This window comes from Tinamus guttatus, unplaced genomic scaffold (genome assembly GCF_059628265.1).
Source record: "Tinamus guttatus ecotype Peru unplaced genomic scaffold, ASM5962826v1 Tinamus_guttatus_pri_ptg000710l, whole genome shotgun sequence".
Classification (NCBI taxonomy): Eukaryota; Metazoa; Chordata; class Aves; order Tinamiformes; family Tinamidae; genus Tinamus; species Tinamus guttatus.
This window is the reverse complement of record NW_028289244.1, coordinates 3,569,639-3,584,195: the sequence shown is the minus strand read 5'-3', so window position 1 is coordinate 3,584,195 and position 14,557 is coordinate 3,569,639. Positions and strand designations below refer to the sequence as shown.

Sequence of the window (14,557 nt, the reverse complement as noted above, 5' to 3'; positions counted from 1 at the left end):
GTATTGGAATCTTTAGCATTTACACAGATGTGGAGGATCTGAAAGAACAAGAAATAGTTAGCAGAATAATGGCGGGACTTCTGGAGAACTACTATGAATTCTTTGAAAATGAAGAGGAAGATTTTTCATCTACTAATGATTTAAGCTCAATAACTGAGCAGGTAAGAATATTTTAAATGGCAATATTTTATTATTTAAGTGTTCATGTTAACCATTCATGTTTATGAAAGATATGTTGAAATGCAATTTTCTTTAATATGCCTTTCAGTAATCTCTTGTAAACTGGTGAAGCTTAGTTTTCTTAAGCACATTTTTTTGCATACCTGTGTTTGTGAAATTGTTACTTTGTAGTAAGAGGGGGATACCTGGATTATGCACAGAAATGCACATGTACGATATTCAGGCCAACATAGACAACTGTTTTGCTATATAAGTAATATAGCTTTGTAATTACCTTTTAGGAATGGAGAACAGGTTTGTAAATGGAAGCAAAAACATGTTTTGTTAGTTGTGGTCTGTAATATATCTGGATGTGCATTACTGAAGTATGCAGGGTCTTGCCTTCTGCTTGGCTGTGTTGTTGCTATATCCCTCTATCAAAACTTTGGAAAGATGTTTTTGATTCTAATATTTTAAATTATTATGTAGATGTTAATGGAAAAAAAATCCTGAAAAGTGGAGAGAGGAGAAACTGAGTAGAATAGAAATATGCTGGATCCTAATCTGCAGCCGTCGGGATTGCCAGGCTCGCCTGTCCCTGTGACTGTTGATATCTGCTCTTGCTAATTCTGCTTTCCTCCCAGTAAATTTAATGTCATGAAGTTAATGTGATGCTGTGAATAAGAAATGGATAATTATTAGGGAAGTGAGGAAGGAAAAGAGGGAATTAACAGCAGTTGCTGAGTAAAATGCCATAAAAATATGGAACTTTTGAGCCTAACTACCCTCTCCCGCCCCTCCTAGTGTGACAGAGGCAGCAAGTACCAGGACAGCCGATGGCCTCTGCTCCGCAGCAGCGGAGCCGCCGTGGGCCCGGGCTGCCGAGCGTGGGCAGCGAGTCCTGCGTGGAGCAGCTGCTCCTCTGCTGCTCCAGCCAAAACGCTGCAGCTTTGGGCGCGTTGGCCGCTTCCGCAGCTCTCAGCGAGACGCGGGGAGCGCTGAGCACCAGCGTAGGGAGCTGCGAGCCTCGCATGCTCCTTTCCTTCTGTCCAGGCCGTGAGTTCCGCAGCGTGAGGCTGAGAGCTCCAGCTTTGGGTTAGGGTGACTACTCTTTATAATTAGCTGGTCTAGGCTCACATGCTTCGTAAAATTACTGCCTTACTGTCTTAGCAAAAGCGGTTCCCAACACGAGCGAGCGTGTCCCAGGCGGGTGTCCCTTGCAGGTCCTCTCCAGCAGGTGTCGACATCGCTCTCCCTCTGGGGACCCTCCCTGGGGACCAAAGGACACTGTCCTGGGCACTGCTGGCCTTGGCCCTGCTGCCCTGTTAGGCCTTCTCGCCATCACAGAAGGAAGTCAGGGCTAAATAAATGTCTTAATCTGATTTATAGTGCAATATAACATAACATTGTACCCCTCACTTATATAAATATATATTTTTATATATAATGGAGGAGAGAGAGTAGGTCTCCTTCTCCCTTCTGTGTAATCTTTAAGCTCCTTAAGTTTTAATTTCTCTTATTTCAGTATTTTTCTTTTCTACTGCAGTGGTGGATATTATAAAGCATCTATTTTTTGAGGCTGTTGCTGATGCTTTTATTTTCTTGGCTTTGCAGATTTGGGAGATTGCCACATCAATCAAGGAGTTTTGGGGAATCAAATGGAATCCCCCTGGCATGTTTAGTGGTTCACTTTATTTTCTAAAAGCAAATAAGCCTAAAGCTTCCAAAAAAGTGATGGCTCTGATTGTTGGTTGGCTATATTATTTTAATTTCTTAATTGGCTTCATTTTACTGTTTCGTTAAAAATATCCCCTACATTTGGAAACAAAAAATATCAGACAAAATGGGCTTGACGGAAACAGGTCTTACAGTCCCCATTATAAACGTTTGTTCAGTACATGGAAAATCTTGAGTCAGGGTTCTGTATTGCCTTCCACAGAAGGTTTTGAAATAATTCTCAGGTATAAATGAATCCTGCAGTATCTGTGGCAGAGATGGGAATTACCATAACTGTTCTTCTGTGCCTTGTGATTTCTGTGTGTCTGGGATTTTGTTATTGTGCACGCTTACAGTCTCAGAGGTGCAGCTTTTGCAGGTTTCTGTTAAAAATTGTAAATGTTATGCAACTTTTTTGGGATATCTACTGCATGATTTTGCTTAGAAGCAAGTATCGTGTGCCTGGTTCTCATAAAATATATTCTCTTCTGAAAATACAAGTATTCTATAATTCATGTGCTCTTGTAATTCCATGGTGCTGTTTAGATGGTTTTTTTTAGTCGTTAATTTTGAATAAATCTTTGTACAGATAAATGATCTCTTAGAAGAAGAGGAAGATGTGAAGCTTGAGCAGTCTGAAGAACTTCCAGAAGATGGCCCAGAGAAACCTGTGGAAAGGCCAGCTGAGGTGCATCTAGATATGACCGAGAGCATCTCGGATTCCCAGAGTGTTACAGCACCAGCGAGGTAACTTGCTTCCGCCTTAAACTTTTGCTTTTACATTTGGAATGGGGTCTGCTGTGTGTGAGAAGCTGCCAGGCTCTTGAGATACATTGCAGTGGCTGAGAAAGGGCTCTAGAAGTAGGAGGAGTTCTTGTAGTAAGTGTGTAACAAAATAGCTATTCTCAAATTCAGTGAAGGAAAGAGTCTGTAACCTAATTTGGATTAAATGTGGTGTTTTAATCGCCGCATTAGAGAAGGGAAGAAAGAGAAAGAGAGCATTTTTTTAATGAAACGGTAAAGCAGTATTTTGCTTAGGCAGAGGAGGAGCTATATATGACCCAGTGGACATTATTGATGAGAACAAGAGAATAATATTGACCATTAGTGATTTTTAGGTTGAAATTTGGAGGATAGTTTCCAAGACTGCAGAGGAATATGACTGTGGAATGGCCTTTAGTAGCAGTAGTGTGGAGAAATCTTGAATACTTTAGAGATGGCTTTTTTGAGAGGTTATAAATGGAATTTCTAAAATGGGCTGCTAGTAAACCTTGATTTGATGACCCAGAAAGTCTCCCCAGGCCTCTCTCTAATTTGAGCTGAAATGCAGGTTCTGGATACCCTGTTTTTAGTGCAGGGTGTAGTAAAATCTGTCTTGTTAATGTATTTGTAAAATAGGTAAGGAGCATTCTTCAGTTTATTTAAACTCTGCCAGATAAATTTCATTCAGGGGTTGATGTTTTTTTGTTGTATCACTTTAGGAGTGTCACGACTAATGCTTAGATATGAGTTGAGGTTGGTTAACTGTATTTTGGAAGAGTTATTGGATCTGAACAGGTGTAATTCCAGCTGAAGGTGGAGGGTCCTGTATTATCTACCTTGGAGCCTGACCCTGTAAAGGGATCTGTTTGGATAGGCAAGGAGCAAGCCTGGAAGCTGCAAAGTCTAGTAAGGGCAGCAGTATTAGTGGGAATTAGCTTTTAATTAAGACTTATCCTCATAGAGCATATGCGTCAACTTGATATCATACTTCTATCTGAGACCTTATTTGCACTTATAATACACAGGTTTATATTTTGCTTGTTTGTGATGCACAGGTTTATATTTTTAAGCCTGTCTTGCTTGTGTTTATAGTTCATAGTGTTGTGTTTATAGTGTTACAGTGAGTTTTACATTTTTCTATGGCATGTAGTTGGTGTGGGCGTTTCATGTAATGACTTATAGGGAAGCGTAGGGAATAAACCTAATTTGGTTGTTTTGTAACTGCTAATTATCTTTGTCAGCCATATAGCTGCTTAATTTTATCGTAACCTAAGAGTTCCTGAAACTTGAATTACTACGAATTTATCCTTGTTGCAGTTAAAGTAATTGTACTATATATAGGTGTTTGGTGTTTGTGGAATTCTAAGTGCAGGAATAGTGACATCCTCCTTAAATTTGAGAATTTAAAGAGCTGATGAAAACCTGGATACTCACTGATGTGCCCTGGTATAGGGACTGCGTGAAAATGTTATTTAACTGAAACCTTTCGAGGGATCTTTAAGGCTCTTTCCCAGTTGGGAAAGTGTTTCCCATCCGTGGAACATCACGAGCTGCCATCGTGCACTGCAAAGGCACCATCATGCTCTCCCTTACCAGAAGCCCTGCAGCAGAACTTATCCCGTTTGGTTGTCCCAGCTTTCATAGAAGAGGATTATGGACTCAGTGTTGCAGCTGACTTTAGAGGTGCTATTGAAACAATCACTCTAGAATCCACTTCTGTCTTTATGCTGATTTTTTTTCACTGCTGCTGTTTGCTAGTTGTTGTTTTACCTTCTGCAGTTCATCCCTGATATTGTCAGTAGTGAATCTAAAATAAAACTTGCACTGTGAACTTAGAGCTTTTTGGAATTTGATGTATAAAACGATGAGACATGACAAGCAGTAAGCTTGATTTTCTCCATGTCAAATGCTAAGACAAACAGGAACTCTTGAGTACTTATCTGATATTTTTGTTGTTTGTTAGCTTGGTCAGTGAGAGAGGGCTAACAAACTAAGAAAACAAGACAAGGGGTGTGTGTGTGTGTGTGTTTTTTTTATATATTAGAGATATTTAGATATATACAGAGAGAGTAATACAAACCAATCATGACTGGATCAGGTTGCAGGAGAATATAATATAATTATTCTGCTTGTGCTCTCTGTTTAACATCCAAATACTTGTGCCCCGCTGCAATCCCAGCAAATCGGTGCCCAACATGTTCGGGAGCTTTCCGATGTTGATTGGGCAACGTGTTGTTGGGGGTGACCTCATGTTGCAGTCGATTTTCTATTTAGACTGCGGGCTCTAGTGCAGCACTCGCGGCGCTGCCGGCGAGCAGCATGCGCGGCCACCAGGCGCCTTCCCGCTTTGCTCTCATGCAAATGAAGCATTTTTACCTCAAGTGCTCATTTGGGATAGCAAAAATAATCCGAATGGCCTGCAAAGTTCTGCTGCACAGGTAAATAGCTTGAAGACATATGTTGCTCGGGAATGCTTGCACATAAGAGGCTCTATTTTTATTTAAATGTGTGAGATGAAATGTATTTTGGGGATGTTATGAAATTAAGTAATGGCACTATTGATTTTGTCTTAAGTTCTTATTTCTTATTAAAAAGTATGTACACTCAGTATGTTTGCAAAAAGAACACTTTGTAGTGTTTTCTCTGCAGTTACAGTACTTTTCCATTTCAAGCTGTCTTTATAACAGGGCTTTTTGTAGACAGGGAGACGACAAAAAAGGATTCTCAGGGTGGGCTGGCATTACAAGAGGAAGGTGTTTACCTTCGTGTCTTGCTGTGTCATGCTGCGTGGAGTGTAAATGACAGCTCTTAAATAAGTCTCCTTGAGCACAGCACATCTGGTGAATTTTCAGCTGAGAGCGATTGACACATTTTTTTCAAAAACTGCTTAATTGCTAAAGTGATTAGTAGAAGATGTAAGATACTATTTAGTAGTAAGAGGATTCTTCAGGCTTTGGAACAGTGCTGATTTATGCACATATTTTGCTGAGCATCTCTAATGCATCTGAAGGTATTTAATGAAAGCAGTGCTGAACGCTGCTGCGCTGGAGGGGCTGAAGGTTAGTCTGTACTATGGAAAATTTTGTTACACATCAGGTCCAAAATCTTTTGGGTTCTTTGGAGATGAGTTTATTCTCTCCACTCTTGACATAGTTCTTCATAGTCTCAAGTGGTAGAAGAAAAGGATTCCAGGGCATCATTTTCCTATTAATAGTGATTTTACTTGTGCCCTTGACTGAATTTTTTTGCTCCGTTCTCGTGAGTTGCAGTGTCCTGTGCTCTGGTTGCCTCTCTCTTTCTTTCCCCTTGAAGTGACTGTACTTTACTATTAAACTTATTTTCCTGTTTTTTTTTTGTTGTTGTTTGTTTGTTTGTTTGTTTTTTTTAAAGAAAAGGTTCTTTCTGAAAGTTAGCATTCCTTTTACAGGGCAGCTCTCTTAGAATTACTGAAAATCCTGGGACTACATATTGAAAACTGAAGTGTGCTTGCTTTGAAATCTTTTTTTTTTTTCCCTCCCTCTCTGAAATTCTTGCTTGCTTCACTTGTGTATCGTGTTCCTGGGACTGAACTTGCAGCTCAATCTCTTCATTTTCTGTTTCAAGTATTGTTGATCAGCAAGCTACAACGCTCTGTGCAGTAGTTGGGCTGCACTGAGCTCCTGTGTTTGGGATTGAAAGAAAAAGGAAATGTTAGTGTGTTCAAACACTTCTAGTTGTTTGATACAGCTGCTTTGAAATTAGCAGCTACAAGATGAAGCTTCAACATCAGATACATTTTCCGAAGATGTGTGGCAGCATCTGTTTTGAAATAGTAGCTGGCGCTTTTATCAAGCATTTGGAACAGCTTTGCGCTAGGTTTTTCACCTAAAAAGAAAAAAAGAAATTTGATTCAAAAGCATATGGCCATAGAAAAGCAAAATAGGCCTTTTTAATTACCAGTTTTGTTAAGGCTTTACGTGGTATAGTTCAAACATAGTGCACTTTCCTGTTAGCTGAGAGCACTATGTTTAAGGCAAAAGGGCATCTCTATTATTTTGACCTGTTTCCTTGTCAGGTAGAGTCTCACTGGGAGTTGTTTCTAGCTCATATTCTTCCACCTCCCCTCTTCCTACTTTGCATTTACTTAAAGGAGGAAGGAGAAAGTTTGCAGGAATAGGTGGTTTGATTTCTGTCACTTCTCTGGCAGTACTAAAACCTTGTAAGGTCTAAGTAAAATACTCCTTGCTGTATCAAACTTATTCTAAGGTAAGCCAAGAATCTATTGAACTTTATTTTCATTGTTTGTTTTTTCATCTGTTTGGGCTCAGTTAAATGCCCTGTCTTATGATTACCTTCATCGTTGTGGTTTCTGCCGCCGGCCCAATAAAATGAGTATTTAAGTTTGCCTGAATAAGATGTGTGACAACTCCTTGCTATTTATAATGCAGCTTTCTTCTCTTGTTTTACTGTTAGTATGTTTAATTTGCCTAAGATTTCATAGATGTTTACACCATTGAGAATTTTGATCACAATAATGGAAAACTGGAGAGGGAGAGCATGTGTATGAGTTAATTTCTTGAACTTACTTGTGGAAATACACTAATTTGTCCCAGAATTAAAAATTTGACCTGGAAGTGACTAGTGCTCAGAGATTTCTAGCTGCTTTAGAAATGACTAACTCTGTCCCAAAACACCCTGGAAGGTATCTGCCCTGCACTTGAAATGTAGCTGTCCTTGGAGTCTGCAGCAGCGTCTGCTAAATGTTGTAGAATAGAAATATGCAACAGTCTGACAGTCAGTGAAGGTCTCTCTGAATTGCAGCTGTGGAGGGAAGCAGAGTAATTTGGAATTTGCTTAAGGCAGCAAGGTTAAAATCTGCATTCTTAAGCAAGATGTCAGGAGGTCTTTTGAGACTCCGTGATTAGTATTTCCCAAGGGAAAGGCCCTACCTCTGACAACTCAGAGCTCCATGAAGTCCTGAGCTCACCAGGGACAGAACTCTGCATTGATGCTCCTATAGCTTTATCGCACGATGGAATTCTTTAAGGCTTCTCTATCCAAAAATAATGCAAATAGGTGTATTTCCTTTACAACGTAGTTATTTTAATCAGCTGTGTTACATGCAGTATTGTTAGTATTTGCAAAGTTGTTTTATGTTGTCTTGAAAACTTTAGTGTTACATTTTTTTTGCATTACATGAACTTTTTTTTTTTTTATTGCAGTGCTCATATCTCTCCCATAAGTATCTTGCCAGCCTCTGCAGAGTAAGTATAATAAAAATATAAAACATGTGATTCCTGGTGTTAAAATGTGTGTAGATGATAGGTCTAGTTTCAACAAAAAGAAATGCGGTAGACTTGATTATTGCAGATACAAATAACACATTTTTAGTGCAAAGCATTTTATGGAATTCAGTGCTTGTGTGGGAACAAACCTTGTCTGCATCCATATTGTTGACTGCAGAAACGTGGAGCACGGTATGGTGGCATCTGAATTTCAGAATGTTTTGCTTTCATGCTTAGATGTTTCATAAGTGTTTGATTCCAAAATTATAGAGCAATCTTCCTTCCTTTTTTTTTCTTTTCTGAATAGGTTAATGATTTTAATGGGTTAATTACATTCTCTTGAAACAATGTTAATATATTTCATAATACTTCCCTTTGCTGAGTCAATTATGATTTATTAATTAAGATTTACAATTTCAGTCATCTTTTGGGAAAGATTAGTCTGTTTTGACTTGAGGTACTTAATATCAAAGATTCCTCTGTCTTTTAAGAGATAGCATTTCTGCCTTTCTGCGTAGTTGATCAATGTAAGATGATGTTCTTAATGTGAACTTTCTGCCCTTTTTTTTGTTGTTGTTGCTAGCATTTTAGAAAGAACAATCAGAGCAGCTGTAGAACAGCACCTTTTCGATCTGCAGAGCAGCTTAGATCACGATCTTAAGCATATTCAGCAACACAGATTGGGCTGTAACAATGAAGCAAAAAACCCCGACGGGGATGAGGAAGGATCTAACAACCAGTAAGAATTCTTGTATCTCTAATGAATTGTATAGTTCTGGAAAAGTTTAGGTAGGGTTTTATATCTACCCTGTTTTCACCAGCAACCCAAAGCAGAAGCTTTGCCACTAACTTAAAATTATGTTGTGTTTTAAACCAAGTCAACTTCTGTCATTTGCCAGTAATCAACAGCTGTTAAAAAATACTTTAAATTGATCATATGATGTAGCTCAAAATACTGTCTTGTATAACTGCTTCACTGCTGAACTGCGAGTAGCACAAGCAGGTTTCATTTTAGTTTCATTTGTGTTACTGTGAATCCGTTTTATCATGTAAAAGCTATTGCAGATGCAGATGAGTTTTAGTGCATCTTTTTATGACAGTATAGCTGTTGTTCTGCTCTGCCTGCCAGTATCAACAAAACATCTAAACACTGATTGGAAGGAGCAGTTTGGATTTAATTGCATGGAGGTGTCCCATTTGACCAGCTTTAATTTTTATCTGAACTCTGTTCAGGTTGTGGGGGTGTAGTGATTAGCAAGCCATGCAAAGCTAGTGCATTTTAGTGTTTTAACAAAAACACTTAATGTTTAATAACCAAACTCAAAAAAAATAGTCGAGTTACTTAAGTAGGACCTCAGTGTCCAATGTCTTTGTGGCTTGGAGTCTGAAACATGTCAAGTATTCAAAGATCCAAACTCTGTTTTCCAAATCTTTAGTATTTTTGAGCCCTAACTGTAACTGAAGTAATCAACATAACAGTTTCATAGGACAGTAACAATAGTAACAATGTTAGTGATTTAATTTGCTTGAGTTGATAGGCAAGTCTGTAATCACCTGTGAGATCTGTAACTGAATTCCTTCAGTTACAACATAAGTGCTTTTAAGATTGTCTGACTTCACAGGAGCAGAGGCTAAAAGTACCATCACTGCAGACTTGAAACCAATATACTGGGGCTGTATTTCAAATGCTCCTGGTCACTAGAGCACTGTGGATTAACCATAATAGATGATACATGATAGCATTCTTGAAAGAGGTCATTTGGGTCCTTTGAAGCAGTGCAGCCAAGGGACTACAGAGGAGCAGTACTTGGGACTAATAATTTAGGAAAAAAAAAGTGTTAATAATAATTAAAAAAGTGGCAATCCAGTGCAAATTCACCACACTAGCTTAAAGTAATTGCAGGAATTACAAAAAATGAGTTAAAATGTAAAATTCCAAGCCACACTGTTAATATCTATATATCTGATTGAAGAAAAGTATTTCTAAAAGTAGTTTGGAATTTGAGAGAGAAGGAAGGGAAAGGCTTGACTAGATTGTTTGAAGAGCAGAAGAACAGATTGCTGAAAGGTTTTCTTATTTGTCTCCTCAGGAATGATGTTATCGAAGATAATGATGTTGGTAGCAGTAAGAGCACAGGAGGCAGCTCTGAAATACTGGTTAGCACCGATGTAGACGGTGCCGTTCTGAAAGGGGATGCTGTCACTGAGGAGGAAGAAAGCCTTCAGGTGAGAGCTAGGCTTCTTGTGTATGGAAACGGGTGGTTGTTGCGCCTTTAGCAAGGAAGGGCTTTGAAGATCTGACTTCTGATAGTTCTCCCACAGCTTTATGTGTTGCTTTTCTGTTGTTTTGTGCAGTTAATTCTCCTTTTTGTTGTGCAGGTATCTCTTAGATAAACATGTACAGAGAAATTCTTGTGCACTTTGGCGCAGCTTGATTCAACACTGGCTAATGGTTTTCATCTCTTTCACAGGTACCGGTCCTTCCTTTTGCTCAGGTAAGTAATAAATCTGCAAGCATAGCGCTGGTTAGTGTGACACATGTGATATTTAATCCAGGTAAAATACTGTGCCGGCAAGAACTGTTCTGAAAATACAGGGAAGAGTTGTGCACTACTGCCGTGTGTCTGTCTGGGCAGACTGTTAAGAAGTCACCTTTTTTCTTCCTGCAAAGCAACATTTCTTTTTGTTTTTGGATCTTTTTAAAATGAAAGCTTTCAGGAGCAAGAGAAAGTGGATTGCTCATGTTAACTGCTGACTCTCCTTCCTTCCTCTGATTTCTTTTATAAAATATATGCTGAGCCTCAGAAATCAAAACTCAAAATGTGCAGATACAGACAGAGAAGCAAAAATTCTAAACCCATGGTTCTTCACTGTATCTTTGCAGTTTCAATGGTTTCAGTGGAAGAACAGCCGAGAAATGTGAATTATACTTCTAATGAAGTATGTGCAATTTCCAGTTCTATGTGCATTAACATGCAAAGAGTGTAGGAGGGAAATTTGATGCTTGGGATTGCATCTATGCAAGAGCATGCAGCTCTTGTACCATCCATGGTATCGTTCTCAGCCTTTTGTGTGTTTTGGCATGTTTCTGTCCATGGACTTCAATGGTAAGGCTTGGAGAGAAACTTTCTTCTTCTAAGTGTTAGTTCCTCCTTGCTAATATGCCATTTCAAACTGCATTGGAAAGTTACAACATTAGGGTGGGCACTGAAAGGAAATGTACTGTGATCCTTCTGTCTGAATGTGGTTTTGAAAGATGGAATATAGGGTTGGAAGAAACAAAAGGTGAACTCTGGTGTGTGAGCTCTTCTTTGGGTCTGAAGTGGAAGCAGAAGCACCTGTTTCACAGCTACCACCGATGTGAGCATGCAAGGCTTGCACACCTCGTCTCTGGGGTGAAAATTACCCTTTGGGGTATGGCATGTGTATTTTATCTGGAAATAGCTTCCTTCACTTGAAATCTGGCTAGAGGCCTGAAGTTATGTAAACAGACTAATGGAGTTCTACGTGATAAAGGACAAGTGTTAGCGTCAGCCTGGTGTGTTTAGCAGATGTTACGTATATTTGAAATACATTTGAATATTTCATCTTCTATTTTACGTTCATACATCTTAAAACTCATTTTTCAGCAAGAGCTGAAAATCTGAAATCAAATGTAATTTGTTACTTAAGGAGGATATATTTCAAGTTACTTGTAATTCCCCCAAATAAGGCACTTGATGAGGAAAGCAAGTATTGGTCTTCAGCTTAAATAGCTCAAGTAATCAGTCCTAGGTCCTTGAAGTAGTCTTTTCTGTGCCAGCCTTTAGTGAACAAAATGGTGATGTGTATTCGTCTGAACTTATTTTGTGAGATGGTGTCACAGAGTAACTGCCAGCAATTCTTCATCCCTTCCAGTTCTGGTGGTGCTTTATTTAGCATCAGGGATTAGTAGTTCCTTGCAGAAAGTCTCGCAGACTTGTTTCATTTTACACATGCTGAGCACAAGTTTTGATCCAGTGTGTCTTCAAGGCAAGGATATACTTGGTGCCAAGATTTCAGTCGCCCCAAACCTCGTGCAATGTCTGAGCATTTGTATTAAGTGTTACTTGTATCCTAAAAATATATAGTGGGAAAAACAGTTCCTCTGAAGAGGAAAGGCTTTATCTCCTATGTCCTTTTATTTTCTTTGTAAAACTGCTGGTTGCTGGCCTCACTTTGGATGTAAAAATGTTTCGCAGTTAGGAATTTCTAAAATAAATAAATAAAACAACCTTTGATTTTTGTCCTTGAGGGCTTTTTGTGGTCCATGTTAATTACAGAAATGTCTTCAGCCAAGAATGCCATTCCTAAATCTTTGTAAATGTACTTTTTGCCAACAGACTGCAGATGTATTACTGAAACCGTGCAGTAAAGATGCAGAAGTTGATGGAGAAAATAATAGTGAAAGGTATGAATTTGTTTCAGTTGTTGCTTAAGTTGCAGATCCTTTAACTTCAGTTTGAAAACTTAAGTACACCACGCTCTGGTGCTTCTTACAGCACAGTGTAACATGTGGGTGGGAAAATGAAAGGCCCAATTTTATGATGATGAAATAAAGTCATTAATTTAAGAGAAAATTGGCACAAATCTATGCCATTGGTGTCACATTTTTTAAATAACCCTATGTTCTGGACAAGAGAAATTGAAGGAAAGATGTTTTCTTCAAAAAATTTCGGGATGTGGCACTCTTAATGATGTCAGAATACTGGTAATACAGTCACTAGCCAGGAATTTTTTAGTTCATTTGCAGTTTGGGTTCCACATTGACTGAGATCTCAGGTAGAGTATAGTTGAAATACAAAATAGTTATTCCCAGTTTGGGAGTAATGAAACGTTTGGGCTGTTTTTTAGTTCTCATTTAATTTAAGACAAATTGTTATTTTACGTGCTTCAGTTTGAAGTTTTGCATAAAGAACAAATAAAAAGGAGTCATGGAACATTTGCAATCCAGAATATTATCAGTTCAAGCAAATGTGTTGCATATCTGTTAAAACTAACTGGAATGTCTAAGAATAACAAATTGGGAGACTGTATAAATTTTACTGTCCATTAGCAATTCGTATTTAAAATGTTAACCTGTTTTTTATTTTCAGGCAAAATTGTGTATTGCTCGATGGCAGTGACAAAATATCTTCTGAGGTGTTTCTGGTAAGTTGGTGACTTAATTTATATATAAAGATGCTTTTTGTAAGTTTATTTTAAATAGAGATAGGAAGGGAAAAAAAAAGGAACAAAAACTTAGCTTTTAATACTTGTTCTATTTGCTGTCCAGGTTTGCATAATCTCTTTGAGAGAGTTTATTGGCTGCAGAGAAACTTTTGGCACCACACTGGCCTTATATTTGTGCCTCTGGTGTAAAGAATGTTTAAAAAGGGTGATAACTGATTACTACTGTGGAGGGAAAAAAAGTTTCTGTTTGTAGTTCCCTATTGAATAAGGGAGTATCCTTAGTAGAGATGGATTATTTTTTTTCAGAAAACTTACCAGAGGTGCTGAAACTGGTCCAGAAAAATTACTTGATTTCCCATTGCTAAGTAATAATATGATTTCTGGTCTATTACTTAAATACAGGATTCAACCAGCAAGACTTGTGATCTTAATGCAAATACTGATTCAGAGGTGTCAGGGGATGGCAGCGTTATTCTTTCCGAGGAAGCTGTGGGTGTCCAAGTACCACGTCTAGATCTGAAGAATGTGTCTGATGGTGACAAATGGGAAGGTAATTTTCACCCTTTAGCATGCACTGTAGTTACTCATGATAAATGAAGTGTTTTAACAGAGCAGAGCAAGCAGTTTGACAACTTGAGCTTTTTTCTTTAATTTTGTTCAAGTAATACACTTCTGTACATATGGGCCAAGTTATGATAAGTTCTAACTTGTTTCAGACCTATCTAACTAAATTAATAAAAGACCTTAAAAAATGAAAAGAAAAAAGTAACTTGAAACGAGCAATTGTAGATAGCAAAACGCTTAAGTGGCATAGAACTTAGCTTTTGAAAATCCTGTGCATCTTGAGCTCCTTAAAAATCCTTTTTCTAATTTTGTCATATAGTGATTCACATCTTTTTCTCCTCGTTAAAAGAATTATTCATGTAAAGTGTCTTAAGTTTTAATACTAGTTAAATTTAACTTAAAACAACTAAACTACTAAACACAGCCATTTATTTAGTTGAAAAATCTGTTGGTTCTTTTAAACATTAGGAATGTCAGATGTTGGTTCTCTTGTCATTAGACAAATTGAAACAGCTCTCAGTTTTCAAATGAGAGCCAAGTATTATTATTTCTGTGCCCTGTTTGGTATGCTGTTTGGATTTTAGACACATTAGCAGAATGAGCGATATTTCAATAGTAAGAAATCGTTTTGCCTCAGAGAGAGGTTTCTTTACATTTTATGGGCTGCTGTTTCTTTAGTCTTCCAGCTTTCGCAAGTCCTCGAACTTGGGATTTTATACAACTTTTTTTGGTCAGATGCCTAGACATAACCATTTAGGCTGTCCTTAGACTTAGGTAGAAACACAACCCCTCTCTATCCTAACCAAGAAAACTCTTGACAATGTCTATTTTCAGAATACTTGTTCACTTTTAAACACTTTAAAAATAGATTATACCCTGTCCTCTGCTTGGTGCTGATATTC

At 38.2% G+C, this 14,557-nt stretch overlaps 1 protein-coding gene across 1 annotated transcript in view; it reads left to right on the top strand.

Moving 5' to 3' along the window:
• Positions 1-14,557, top strand: part of FAM13B (family with sequence similarity 13 member B) — a 41,809-nt gene that overhangs the window by 15,150 nt on the left and 12,102 nt on the right. The window contains exons 6-14 of the mRNA XM_088536862.1: positions 17-161; positions 2,465-2,622; positions 7,839-7,880; positions 8,485-8,640; positions 9,992-10,127; positions 10,373-10,396; positions 12,263-12,330; positions 13,016-13,070; positions 13,494-13,641. Coding sequence (XP_088392988.1) covers positions 17-161; positions 2,465-2,622; positions 7,839-7,880; positions 8,485-8,640; positions 9,992-10,127; positions 10,373-10,396; positions 12,263-12,330; positions 13,016-13,070; positions 13,494-13,641 — 932 coding nt within the window. The remainder of the gene's footprint in view (positions 1-16; positions 162-2,464; positions 2,623-7,838; positions 7,881-8,484; positions 8,641-9,991; positions 10,128-10,372; positions 10,397-12,262; positions 12,331-13,015; positions 13,071-13,493; positions 13,642-14,557) is intronic.